Source organism: Sphaeramia orbicularis, chromosome 19 (genome assembly GCF_902148855.1).
Source record: "Sphaeramia orbicularis chromosome 19, fSphaOr1.1, whole genome shotgun sequence".
NCBI classification, from domain to species: domain Eukaryota; kingdom Metazoa; phylum Chordata; class Actinopteri; order Kurtiformes; family Apogonidae; genus Sphaeramia; species Sphaeramia orbicularis.
The window spans coordinates 35523635-35538625 of NC_043975.1; the positions used below are offsets into that span (position 1 = coordinate 35523635).

Below are 14991 nucleotides of genomic sequence, written 5' to 3' on the forward strand. Positions count from 1 at the left end.
ATGGTAATTTTAGATTTAATTTTCAATGCACACATAAAAAGTTTTTCTGCCCCAAACAAGCATATTCTCCTACATCAGGAAAATATGATTATGGTTGGTGGGCTGGGGCCTCTCTGTATCATCACATCTATTACGTTGTGTCTTATTTTATTTTAAAAATGAAGCTACTGCAATTTGGGAGTTGCACGTGGCCGTATTTTGATTTCAATAATACTTCACTTAATTGTTCAGTGCCATTTGCACAACGGGAAATGCTGAGCTGATTCAAACAACTGCCAACAACATATTCCACCTCTGATGTTATACACTCACTTACAATATATAGTAACACACAGATCATGACACTACACACTTTATTCAGAGAATGATATGAAATTAACCTTGAAACTTCATATTTCTTCCTACTTTGTCCTGAAATGTGAATGTTAATAATACGTCACTGGTAAATTACACACAAAACAGTGTTGCTTGCATCATACAATCCCCTGCAGTTCATGCCAGTCGATTTTACAACCAACCATGCAAAACAGAACCCAAAAAAAAGCCCTTACTTAGTCTCTACAGGTCAACTAGGCTACAGCATCTGTCATTATCTGTCAGGAGGCGGAAGAGAAGCAAAGAATTTCGAAGGAAGAATGGAAAAGAACAGAAAATATTTATTAGTTAAGGGTTAGAGAGAAACAAAGTGACACTGCTGTTGAGTATGGCATGCATTGTTTAAATTAATGTTTACCATCATGTCCCAAATCGAGTAAAATCACAGCCCATGTCATCTTAAAACTCCTGACAGAGCAGATGAGCTATTACATAAAACGATCTGTACTTGCCTCGTTTTCCATCGTGTGGCTGCAGATAAAGGTGTTCACATAATATCCCCATCCCACATTTTGAAGAGGGCCGACGACTTGACAAATCTCACTGAAATCTGGATCCTGTGTTTTTCGCTGCACACAAAGAATACCCCAAGGTTACCTATGGCATCCATATGATCTTGAATGCAGTCTGTTTAAAACGACGCCCCACTCGCCGATCGACTCAGCGGGACCTTAACACAAAACCCTATTTACACAAACGGATATACATGTTATTCTAACTGCATTTTAACTGTCAAACCTAATTTGAAAACACTTAATGTAACGTTAACCCGACTACATGGAGTTGACAGACGTGTGTTACATATCATACAATAGCTAAGACGGCGGAAGAATGTGCTATGTAACGCAACACCGGCATTTTAACAATTTACATATACAATTAGTGTTAAATGCTTATCATAAAAAAAACCACTTATGTCGTCTGTGAAGCTAAAGTTAGCAACGAACCTGCTAATAACGCTAATAACAAACTGAGAGGCTACCGAGTTAGCATGTAGCTAGTTAACGATTAAACACGCACAAAACTGGCTTTCCCCCTCATACCACCGTTTACCGTCAAGTCATAGTATTAAAAATACTCACTGTCACAATAACGGAATACTTTGACTGATATGTTTAAGGAGTTTTTTCGCCGTTTTCTCATGTGGCCAGTGTGTTGTGTTGGTTGGTAACCAGGATGGGTCTCCACCAATAGGGAGCGCCCACTCAGATTCAGACACGCCCCCAGCCGGTCAGCTCCCTGCACGCGCTCCAGCATCCACAGGACTGTGTAGACCCTGGACCACAAAGCCTCAGGAGGATGCACTCAGCACCACTCAGCATCAGTGGAATAGAACTAGTACTTTTACTCAAGTACTATTCTTGGAGATGCTTGTATAATAGTCGATTACTTCAGTTCTCTGGTCGTTTATCCTTCTATTTCTACACATCTCAGATAGTCCATGGGCCAGGCCAGGTAGTGGTACCACCAAAAGGGGACTAAACCTTTGTGGTGCCATTTTGTTTTTAGGACATATATACAGGGTGGGGAAGCAAAATTTACAATATTTTGAGGCAGGGATTGAAAGACAGTGTATGATCAGTTAATTTATTGAAAGTCATGAGAATTTATTTGCCACAAGAAAATTGACATAATAGAAAATGTTTTTATTCGATGTGTCCTCCTTCTTTCTCAATAACTGCCTTCACACGCTTCCTGAAACTTGCGCAAGTGTTCCTCAAATATTCGGGTGACAACTTCTCCCATTCCTCTTTAACAGTATCTTCCAGACTTTCTCATAATAGTTTTGCTCATAGTCATTCTCCTCTTTCCATTATAAAGAGTCTTTATGGACACTCCAACTATTTTTGAAATCTCCTTTGGTGTGACGAGTGCATTCAGCAAATCACACACTCTTTGACGTTTGCTTTCCTGATTACTCATATGGGCAAAAGTTTCTGAAAAGGTATGGATAATAGTGTTAGGTATGATTATGACATCAATATATGTTTGGTTTCAAAACAATTGACGTAGTGCCTGCTGAGAAAAAACAACTAAATGTTCATTGTAAATTTTGCTTCCCCACCCTGTATGTGTATTAAACAATGATAGCCTTTCCAAATGAATAGCTTAGTCATGATTATATGGTAACTGTTTTTTTCCAAAAAATGTATCATTATGCTTAATGGCGTATGGTGGTATTTCTAAATTATTCCACCTTTTCCTGTAAAAATCCAAGTTAAGGTTGTGACATTACATTATGCTTCTACTTTTCAGATTTTATAGGAAGATGTTACAATTGATTGTTTCTTTCAGAAAACAGTATATGTGTTTTCATTCCATTCGAGCACCGCATCCGAGGCAAGTAAATATCAATGTTCATTTAAGACTTAGTCAAGGCATAGTTAAGATTGAAATAAGTGAAGTGATGATAAATTCTCTTTTCATACAGAGTTGAATTGTCCAAAAATATGACTTCTGTACTTTTAGCACCGGTCATCATTTATTTTGATTTGATTTCGTGTTTTATTCCGAACATGCAATGAAATCTAACATATATGCAACAAGCAAAATATAAATAATGATACAAATATCAACAATTATAACAATCTTCGAAGAACAGCACAATAGTTTCATTTACATGCCCGAAAAGGGGTGGGAAGAAGTGCAATTTATTTAATCCCACCCCCTCTCCAGAAAATACTGTTAATAATAAATATTTATCCCCCTATTTCATGAATCATGTACATACTTTAATCATCATGGAACTTGAGAAATAGTGACTTTTTCTGTCCAGTCTCTCATTAACTGAACATAAACCCAGTGTCTCCATCCACTGTCATTGATCCAACTCCATGGGTTTTACTGGTGAATCAACGTTGTAGAAGACGAAGGTGTTTCCATGGTAACTACGGAGCCTCTGAACGTCCAAATGGGTCATATCTGATGACCATGAAAAGATGAATAACTGTATTTTACACCTATTATTTACATGTATTGATAGAATTAATGGATCAATCAGTATTAAACAGTTTAGATCAGTAGATGCTTTTGGTCACATGCGTATATTTGGGTCTTTATGGGTTAATTATGCTCATAATGAAACTGCTAAACTATTATATACATTTTACATTTTTTCCTAACCTTAAGGACTTTCTCTCACATTCACTTTACCACCTTACTTCACTTACTACAACCTTAATTAAACTTAGCTTAGAGGAGAGACTATTCATCAATGAGACTGCTATATGTGTCATGCTGCAGTATGCACTTATCTACTGTCTAAACTGTTTATTTTGGTTTATATATAACTCAGATTTTTGATAATAACAAAGAACTGGCCATGAATGTGGTGAATCTGTGTTGGTATTAACATTCCATACATTCAAATGACGTTTTATGACCTCTGATTTTGTCCCTTACAGTGGGTTTATTCAATAGCTGATAGCTATGTCTAAGCTACTACTCTGGAATGGCTATCATAGCAAAATATTATCTATAGATATAGGCCATTTCAAAATGCATCACTAGAACTTGCCCCCTTGGGTGGTACCAATATCCCAAATATCTGGTCTTGGCCCATGGACTAAGAGGTTGATTCCATTCCCTACACTACATTTAGTCACTTTTCAGATGACACCTACCTTCCTGTCTCCTATGAATCCCACATGTGTCCAAATGTGCTGATTTTTAATGCTGAGTGTCACGTGGGTCCATAATCTAAATAAACTCACTCTAAAGCTTTTTGGATTTGCTGGAAACAAGAAGGTCATGAAAAAGTACAAGTCTCAAAGGAGAAATGAGAACAATATATTGAGACTGTTACAATCTGATTTTTGAAACTACTTTGTACATGAAGTAGGAGTTCAAATTTATCTGAGTGCTTGCAAAAATTACTGAAAAAGTATCCATGATCATGAAGTCAAACTGAATTATGATGCCACTGAAGATTCATATTGAGAAGTTAATATTAGCTCAGTGTTAAAATGCAACATACACATTAATGCAGTGGTTAAATGAATCCAAAAATGGGGATTTTACTTCACAATGACTTATATTTTAGTTGCATATTCAGTATGTTAATAGTACTTTTACTAAAGATGCCACTTCGACCACAGCCATTCAGCATCACAGAACCATAAACCAGGGGTCCTCAGCTGGTCTCACCTTTGGATCCATATTTTCTCATGGTCCTCACATATTAATATCTTTATTTTCTGTCTCTTAAAAATAGGTTCACTGTGAGTTCCCCCCCCGAGAAAATATACAAATATTTGTCATCATGCAGTCAGCATACATTACTCAAAAAATAATAAACAATGAAAATTACAAGTAACAAAACCCTCCAAAACCAGGCTTGACAGTTCCATTCCGCCTTAAAGCTATACTGTATGATGTGGCATTTTTACACTTTTCGTTTGCAGTCTTAAAATGCTCCTGATAAGCGTGTGTCAAACTAAAATGTTAAAGAAATCCACCAGGTTTTGAAACTCAAAAATGTTTAATTCTTATATATTTCTGATAAAAGTCTGACTAATTATTTTATTCAGTCCGAATAAAATAATTGGCTGAGCCTGGCTGAGCCTCCTGTCAGTCATCCATAAGCAGTTGGTGAAGCTAACAGAAGCTAACGCTAAGTAATTGTAGTGTAAGGCTCAGAAGTTAAGGTAATGTATGTTGAAGAAATGTAAGGTTTAACAGGAAAGTAAATTCATATTACAAAGAATAAGTTAATTCATATATTTGTTAAAAACATATTGACAGTTTACCCAATTAACTATTTACATTTATGTTTGCAGAATTCTTATTTACGCATATAAATATTTGCATTTGTATTATACAAGCAGCTAAGATAATCTGTTGAATCTGCCTTTCTAAATCACTTACATTTACCAGTTTAAGTACTGCTAGCTCCTGATTGGTTGGTTCAGTAGTTCAATCATGTGAGGATATGTGTCAGGAAGTGTTGTGGCAGTAGTTGCTGTAGTTGAAAAGTAAACCACTGTTCAAGAAGAAATCTGTCACCATCTGGCTGTCTCATTTTATAAAGAGTGAACCATTAACCACCAACAAACCCTCACATTACAGGAGCTTCATTTCAACATCATTTACCATAATGTCCCTTACAGTGACTTTATCACGTCTCATTCTTCTTCCAACATGAGTTCAATGCACAACCTGCCATTCATTTAGATTTTCTTCCTCAGTTCTGTATCCATAAATGGACAGTGCATATTTACATTTATATAACATTATAACTTCTCTATGAAGTGGAAAAACATAATATCAAAATCATTTACAGTCAAAATCTGAAAGAAGAAGAAGAATTAAAATATTATTATACAAAACACTACTTTTCCAATTTTGTACCAATACCTTCTATGATTTATTCACAGTCTGAAGAAAATATGTGCTAAATTTCTAAAACTGACTTAGGCCAAACAAAGACTAGAGCCCATCAACTATGGGTCTAATTGTTCCAGAATCCTTCAGACATGTGTGTTCATCAGTTGTGACAGTTTCCTGCTGTAGAAACCAGCAGTAATCACTGTCATGTTTGGATTGAGGCCCCTTGGTACGTTTTTCCATTTCAGAAATATCTTGATGAAATCGTTCACCGGCTCATAGCCAGGCTCCGTGTCTGGCGCACAGCCGGGGTGCGGCGAGGGCAGCTTGGAGCACCGGTGAGCCGTGTCCCAGGCGCCTGCCACACTGCCAATCCAAAGCAAGCTACCAATAGAAATCCACCTTCTCTGCTTGTGTAGATCCTGCCCATCTCGTTCAGTTGAACTTTCAAGCAAAAGTTTTTGACATGCAAAACTTTTCTACTCGCAAATGATTTTGACCTGGAAGTAAGTATCACTTGAACTTGCAAGACAAACTTTTTGATTTGCAAAAGATTTAGAGGTGCAAAACCTTTGGACTTGCAAACAAAACTTTTAAAACGACAAAACATTTTGGCCTGCGAGCAGAAGTTTCAGATTTGAAATGAAAGAAAATGAGAACACAATTGATTTTGTTAAGCTTAAAAATTTTGAAACCTTCATTTTTGTTTTCAAATCTTGATTTTTTTTTTTTTTTTTTCAAAACTGTATTCTTTGTTTGCCTTTTTCCCCCCTTTACTTGCATAATAAAGACACAAAATTATCTTCATAGATGGTCTGTCAGTCAGTTCTATTATGTTTAAAAAGGAACTATGGAAAAGCTTGACACAAACTCATCAGATCTCACACAAACATTCACTTGAACTCAAGGATAAACTAATTACATATTGATGTCGAAAGGTCACAGGTCAGTGTCAGTATCACTGTGACTTCACTCTAGCTACGGATAATTGACAGAACTGTAGAAACAGACCATTACGCAAAGGAGGATTATGCATCTGACTTAAGTTATGGTACTTATTTTATAATTTCTCTGTCCTCATTGAATTTATACATTCATATGTGTTGATATGTGGAAAAATGGGTAAGTTCATGTGTATGTTAAAAATGATCTAAAATATTATTTGTGTTTATTATTTACATGTTTTATGCTTATTTTAAGCTTTTTTAGTTCAGTTTTTTTTCTTTCTATAGTGCTTGGCTGTTAGGTTTAGGTTAAATTAGGAAATTAAAGAATAGACTGTTTGATTTCGTTATCTTTTGTAAATGATGAATAGCAGCAGTAAGTGATGGCAGATATTGTATTAAGGGGTTTGATTTTCTGACATGTAAAAGTAGATAAGATTTTGTCTTATGAATGAAATAAACAAATTATTCAGTTTACTATTGCAATTTGTCTTCTCAGCTTATGAGGACAGAGGCAACAGGAAGCAATAACGGAGCTTAAAGTTTCAATATTAAAGTGCAAAGAATACTATACATTAGTTACTTGATTACAAAAACTTAGATATTTTAGGACCGATTTCTGTGTAATGCACCTGTATACCCCTGAAGTAAAAGTAGAGAGAGAAAATGGATTTGTTTTCATGTTTGTACTGTGTATCTCTGTGGAACATCTCATATCTATGCACTGCTTCCACGTAAAAGCCTATGAATCTCAGCCCATTACACTCATTACATCATCGTCATATTGCAGTTTCTTTAAAGAATCATTATTATTTCAAATGATTGTAATACTATTCAGCTGTATAAAAACAGTTGTTGAAACTAACAGAAATAACACATTTGATCATTATTTCCACAGTTAATGTGGTTTGACCAGTCCCCCATGAATTTGACACATATCCTGTTAATTGGGCCTCACAACACACACTGTATGATTCAACTTTCACTGCATCCAAGCGCACAGTTATATACCTGCACACAGCCTCACACCCTAGAGAGGAATCAATACTGGAGGTAAACATCTGACAAAATCAGGTTTCTCTCCTTTGGCTCCACATGCTGCTGTAGTAATCCCTGATTAGGTCACATCATATTGGGTTTAAGTGAATAAAATGCAATTTTAGAGGCTCTCTGTGAGGTCCTTAGCAGCATCTTGTGGTGAGATTACAGACTGCAAACACCCTTGCAGTGTAAATCCTTATATTCAATGACAGTTTTCTTTCATAATCAAGAGCACAGAATGTCCAACTCATTAGCTGAGGTAATGCAGACGTCAATCACAGTGGACACTCCCACTAAAAAGGCCTTCTTTTTTTCTTCTGGATAATCTAAATGGGTGAATTATATTATAAATTAACTTCCTTGCAGTTGCAGTTGGGTTCTCATCACATCTGTCACAAATGTCCCATGGGAAACAGGGCAGACTGACTCACTACTCCTTCTAGTGGTCACATAAATCCACTCATCGTCAGTGTGGACATACTTAGTTCATCTCAATACAATATAATACATCTGTGTCTGTGGCATAACTTCAGTGCTCTTTATTGTGAAGAATCTAATGATAATTTAAGGTCATGTAACATCTGAGGGTTGACATACCACATAAGGTCAGACAGAGGGTCGTCTACAAAGGGACTATGAGAAATGATGATCATGACAGGAGCAGAGGCGATTGCTTTGAGACAGCAAGGAAAGCTGAACTTCCCCTAACATTTCAGGAAATGAGTAGGCAGAATTGCACTGTTGAATTTACAATAAAGATACACATTATAGGCCGGGAGCCAGATCCACCCCTCAGGATGTTTTTTTGCTACCTTTTCTTCACTATTATTTCCTGTTATCCCATATTTTGGGCCATCACAAGTTGATAACCTCCACCCCCATCTCAGGGCTATTTGGCCTCAGGGGCCAAAAAACCTTTTTGGGAAAAGCTTCTGGCAAAATGATATGATTGCATATATTCAGGTACTGCAACTGCATAAATGGTCAGATATGTCTGAAATTTTGCATGGTCTATCCTGACACATAGGGGAAACTATCAGAATAATATTCTGGGGCTTACTGCCTTTCTATTTTCAAATACCACCTTCAGTATACCCCACAAGACAAAAAAAGTGTCTGTCCGCCTGTCAAATGGTCATCAAAGGTGATCATTTTCAAGCATTTTACTATACATATCACTGCCTTACATGGATATAAAAAACTTTCCACATTTGTAAGCTTCAATTTAAGTCCAAGATGACTGTTCTATCTAGAAGATTACATCTGCTATGACCAAGGTTCTCTAGTGTACTTCAAATTGGAGAAAACAGAGCATTCAAGCATTACCTTTCTAAATGGGATTAAGCATGTTTTCTTGCACCTAAAAAATATCTTATAAAAGAGTTCAGACTTGAGTTATACAGCTGTACTATCTGAAGTTAATTACACAAAAAGTGAACAATGTTACACCCCCCAGTGGACCAGGGTGTCAGGGTACAGACAAAAAACGTCAATGAACAAACATTTGTAAAAAAAGAAGAACAAAAAAAAACACGCCTCCAGCAGGTAACTCATCTATCCATTCATCCATTTTCTACTGCTTATCCGGTTCTGGACACCTCCTCTAGCCCCTCCAAGGGGACCCCGAGGCGTTCCCAGGCCAGCCAAGAGACATAGTCTCTCCAGCATGTCCTAGGTCTTCCCTGAGGTCTCTACCTGGTGGGACATGCCCGGAACACCTCCCCAGGGAGGCCTCCAGGAGGTATCCGAAAAAAGATGCCCGAGCCACTTCAGCTGGCCCCTCTCAATGTGGAGGCGCAACGGCTCTACTCCAAGCTCCTCCCTGGTGACTGAGCTCCTCACCCTATCCCTAAGAACAGAGGAAGCTCATTTCGACCACTTGCATGTCCTTTCGGTCATGACCCAAAGCTCATGACCATAGGTGAGGGTAAGAACGTAGATTGACCAGTAAATCGAGAGCTTCACTTTTCGGCTCAGCTCCTTCTTTACCATGACAGACTGATACAATGACTGCATCACTGCAGCAGCTACACCGATCCATCTGTCAATCTCAGGCTCCATCCTTCCCTCACTTGGGAACAAGACCCAGAGATACTTAAACTCCTCCACTTGGGGCAAGGACTCCCCACTGACCCGGAGAGGGCAAACCACCTTTTTCCGGTCGAGAACCATGACCTTGGATTTGGAGGTGCTGATCCTTAGCCCACTCGCTTCACACTCGGCAGAAAACCACCCCAGTGCACGCTGAAGGTCCAGGTTCAATGAGGCCAACAGGACAACATCATCTGCAAAAAGCAGAGATAAAATCCCGTGGTCCCCAAACCGGACTCTCTCCAGCTTCTGACTGCACCTAGGAATTCTATAACATTGCATGGTGGTCGGGGACAGCAGGTAATTCATTCATTGAAAACTGCTGCGGGACCGCCAGAAAGGTGTGTTGGTTTTATGCACCTGAATGGCTGCAACACACTCCCGGCTGATGAGAGTGACTCCAGTAAACTCATCACTAATAAAGTTAAAGAGGACAAAGCAATTGTACAGGTCTTCTCAGAGTAGTCCTGGAAGGAAGCATAACAAGGCAAGAGCAAACTTTTCCACCCCCCCCCAAATACATTTCTGTGATTCGGCCAATTTTCCAAAGATGCAATTTATCTTCATTGATTAACACAACATCTCCAATCTTTAAGTCAGAAGGTCTTTTTACAGGAGATGAGAGATGTGCAGATCTCAGTTCCATAAGATAGTCTTTTCACCATTGATACCAGAACATTTGCACAATTCGTTGCCTATATCTCCACTGCCTTACCAACTGGCTTTTGTTCATGTCAGGAACTGCTGACATAATGTTGACAGCTGGAGGAAGCACTGTCAAATGCTGACCAATCAAAAAGTGGGAAGGAGATAGTGGGACAGGTTCTTCACTACTTGTGAGGGTGAAAGTGATTTGGTGAGATTTAACCACAGCTTCCACTTCTGTCAGAATCGTTTCAATTTCTTCATAACGCATAGATGCCTTACCAATCACTTTGCGCAAGTAGGTTTTTACTGATCGTACCAGTCTCTTCAGCATTCTGCCCCACCAAGCGGCCTTTTCCACAATGAACTTCCAGGAAATTATTTTTTCTGCAAAGAATTCCTGGACTTCTTTAGAGAAGAGAGAATCACACATCACACTCAGTTCCACATTAGGTCTTTTGAGAGTCTTTGCATTGTCCGAATATATAGTCCTACAAAGTCCTCTTCGTGACACAAACCGTCTAAAAGCCAACTGGAATTTCTCTGTAGTCATGTCAGACACTAGATAGTGCAAGTTACTGCACAGGTGAAAAGAGCAATATAAACTCTGGACATCTCCTGGGGCTGTGTGACTCCCCTGCTTGTGAGTGCGCAAAGATGGAGAGATGCTAAGTAGTACAGACAGCAGCCTCTGACACAAAGCCCCTCCCTTAAAAAAAACACCCACTCACACAAGCTTTGTAGCCATCTTTACCTCCATGTCTATGCTTTCAAAGGTCTCAAAATCTTCAGAGTAGCACTTTTCTGGAGCTACGTACAAACTTGGTCCCGTCTCTGCTCAAATCCTGAAAGACTCCTGCATAAATAACACAGTCTGATATCAATCTGTGCACTTTAACTGGGAAATATATCTTTTTGCAACACCACAATGAGACATGTAAATACTCCAACATAAATAGCCTCTACCTGCATACCATACAATAGCTGAGACGGCAGAAGAATGTGCTATGTAACACAATACTGAAATCCATCTTAACAATTTACATATACGATTAGTGTTAAATGCTTATCATAAAAAACCCACTCATGTAGTCTGTGAAGCTAAAGTTAGCAACGAACCTGCTAAAAATGCTAACATAGCTGTGGGAACCCATTTCAAATAGGGTGTGCTGTGAGGATCATGCCGACGGTGACGCAAAATCAATTAGCTTTTATAATTGATGAAAATACATTGTTTGACTATTAATGCAATATTACTAGTATAAGATAGATAAATAAATGATAAAATTAAAAAAAAAAAAACAAGCTACACAAATTATAAGACAAATGAATGACTGACTGAACACTGTGTTGTGCTGAATTCTGCTCCCTTTTGAAAACTGTATCCCCAGCGGCGGGTGATGTAGTTGTCGGTATCTGTTTTTATTGTTCTATATTTTGTCTGTTGTGTATCTAAGATTTAACTTTTGAAAGTTTTATACACTTTACAGTTTGCACATTCTTTAAAATCAAACAGATAAAAAACATAACTGCAGTACCTTAGAATATTATTGATTACTTAATTGCTACACTGCTATGATGGTGTTAAGAGGTTGAATAATTCACAATTAATTTCATACCCTATAGTCAGAAAGGAGAACAATTAATGAACCAGGGTGAACAGGGAGCATTTCTCAGCAAATTGTGACAGGGTGAATTTGGTGCACATAGGAGGGGGAGCAGTTTTCAGCAGGGAGTAGACACAACACACTGACTCATAGAAATGCTAGATTTACACAGTACTGCAGCAAGTACCAACAACTCTTCACTTGCAAAGTAGACAATAATCTGAAGCACAGGCAAACACACAACTGGTGGCTGTGCAGGCTTCTGGCAGCAGAAAGCAAGATCTACAAAACAGACTGCTTTAAAAGCATGGACTACTGATGTATAATACTATTCAAGGAAAAGAATGGACACACGTTTGTTCAAACTAAGGTGACGACGGGCAGGTGTAGGCCTATTTATGCCCAGTCTGAGTGTGATTTGATGTGGGATGGGGAATGAATTGGCTCCCCTCTCATTAAATGTCCTTTGCCGATTCACAATAGAAACACTAGGATTTATTTTATTTTTTTTTTTGTGATGAAAACAGCGATCAGATTAGACACTGACAGGTGAGTCTCCAACAGGTGACAGATGTGTGAGTGGTGCTGTCCGTGGTGCTGAAAGGGTTAACGTTTGTCATATTTTTTAACCTTCTAAACCACAGGTGTCAAACATGCGGCCCAGGGGCCAAATTCGGCCCACCAAAGGGTTCAATCTGGCCCCTGGGATGAATTTGTAAAATGCAAAAATTACACTGAAGATATTAACAATCAGGGATGTTGAAATCATTTTAGGTCATTTCAGTCTAAAGTGGATCAGACCAGTAAAATACTATCATAATAACCTATAAATATTGAGAACTGTAAATTTGTCTCTTTGATTTAGTGTAAAAAAACGTAAAATTACACAAAAATGTTTACATTTACAGTCTAGCCTTTAATAAAAAATGTGGATATCTGAAATGTCTTAAGAGAAGCATGTGGAATTTTAATAATATTCTGTTATTTAATGTTTTGTGTATTTGTAGATCCACTGTGATCTCTAAGTTGTGATTCACATGTATAAATGATAAACTGAGGCCTAATATTGTTAACATTGCACTTATTTTACTAAAGAATTTTCAGGTTGTTCATATTTTTTCATGTTATATTCAAGTACAATTCGTAGATGTAAACATTTTCATTACAGAATTTACTTTTTCACTCAAAAGTTTTTATCCTATTATTTACATTATTTTACTGGTCTGGCCCACTTTAGATCATATTAGGCTGAATGTGGAACTGAACTAAAATGAGTTTGACACCCCTGTTCTAAACAATAATGTTTTTCCACAATTTACAATTTATATGTATGTTTTTTTTTCATTAGGTCAAAAGGAGGCTCTTCACATACTACTTGCTTACTCTCATTTATTTTCATAAACTCTTCAGAAGCATTTCCACCTTGACATTTTTCACAAATCTCACTCTGGGTTTACTGTTGTAGCAGGTGCACAGACCTTAAGCGGACGCTCCAAATGCGTCTGTGCAATCTGAGGTAACACTGATGAAAATTTTCACCATCTCCTGTATGTCCAGCTGTTCCACAATGTCTGCGTGCATGTGCATGAGTGTGAGGTGCGTCAGTCTCTTCTGGGTCATGCACATGTAAACTAGGAAATCTTAAATCTACAATGAAACACCTTGGCCTAAATTAAATTGACATTAGAATACTAACCAACAAACAATAATTAGATCAAAGCTATTTATTGATTTACTTTAATTAATTGTTTAATTCATGCATTTGGAATGTTTTGTCTTGTGATCTAGAGGGGGGCGCTGTACCCTGTGCACCCCTACTTCCCACGGCCTTGAACGCTAATAACAAACTGAGAGGCTACCGAGTTAGCATGTAGCTAGTTAACGATTAAACATGCACAAAACTGGCTTTCCCCCTCATACCACCGTCAAGTCTTACAAATTCTCAAGGTCTGTATAATGAAATACTTCGACTGTTTTTTCGCTGTTTTCTCATGAGGCCAGTGTGTTGTGTTGGTTGGTAGCCAGCATGGGTGTCCACCAATAGGGAGTGCCCACTCAGATTCAGACACGCCCCCAGCCGGTCAGCTCCCTGCAGGCACCCCAGCATCCACGGGACTCTGTAGACCAGGGGTGCCCAATCCTGGTCCTTGAGATCTACTATCCTGCATGTTTTAGATGTATCCCTCTTGCAACACACCTGATTCATATGATAAGCCTATCCTCAAGCTCTGCAGAAGCCTGATAAAGACCGTCAGGTGTGTTGGAAGAAGGAAACATCTAAAACATGCAGGATAGTAGCTCTCAAGGACCAGGATTGGGCACCCCTGCTGTAGACCCTGGACCGCAAAGCCACTGAAGGATGTGCTCAACACCACTCAGCAACTGGAATGGAACTAGTACTTTTACTCAAGTACTGTTCTTGGAGATGTGTGTAGAATACTCAATTACTTCAGTTTTCTGCTCCTTTATCCTTCTGTTTATACACATCTCAGAGGTTGACTGCATTCCCTACATTACATTTAGTCACTTTTCAGATGACACTTCTTTCTACCACACATGTCCAAATGTGTTTATTTTTAATGTGAACTGTTATGTGGGTCTATAATCTAAATAAACTCATTATAAAGTTTTTTGGATTTGCTGGAAACAAGGAGGTCATGAAAAGGTAGGAGTCTCAAAGGAGAAAGGAGAATAATATATTAGAGACCGTTACAATCTGATTTTTGAAACTACTTTCTACACGAAGTAGAAGTTCAAATTTAGCTGAGTGCTTCCAAAAATTACTGAAAAAGTATCCATGATCATGATAAACTCAAACTGAATTATGATGCCATATTGAGAAGTTAATATTAGCTCAGTGTTAAAATGCAACATACATATTAATGTAGTGGTTAAATGAATCCAAAAATGACTTATATTTTAGTTGCATTTTCAGTGTGTTAATAGTACTTTTACTAAAGATG

At 38.1% G+C, this 14991-nt stretch overlaps 1 protein-coding gene across 4 annotated transcripts in view; it reads right to left on the minus strand.

Annotated features, from left to right (window-relative positions):
* The window catches only part of katnip (katanin interacting protein), a 43761-nt gene extending 32484 nt beyond the window's left edge, over positions 1-11277 (minus strand). Inside the window, exons 1-3 of one of the 4 annotated variants that reach the window (XM_030122270.1) lie at positions 1458-1647; positions 1285-1286; positions 828-944 (exon numbers count right to left, since the gene is read on the minus strand). In XM_030122270.1, the coding sequence (XP_029978130.1) occupies positions 828-944; positions 1285-1286; positions 1458-1632 (294 nt within the window). In that variant the 5' untranslated portion in view covers positions 1633-1647. Of the gene's footprint in view, positions 1-827; positions 945-1284; positions 1287-1457; positions 1648-11175 lie in introns of those variants that run through there. The other 3 variants (XM_030122271.1, XM_030122272.1, XM_030122273.1) reach the window with 3 other exon arrangements.
* Between the last annotated feature and the right edge of the window lie 3714 nt (positions 11278-14991).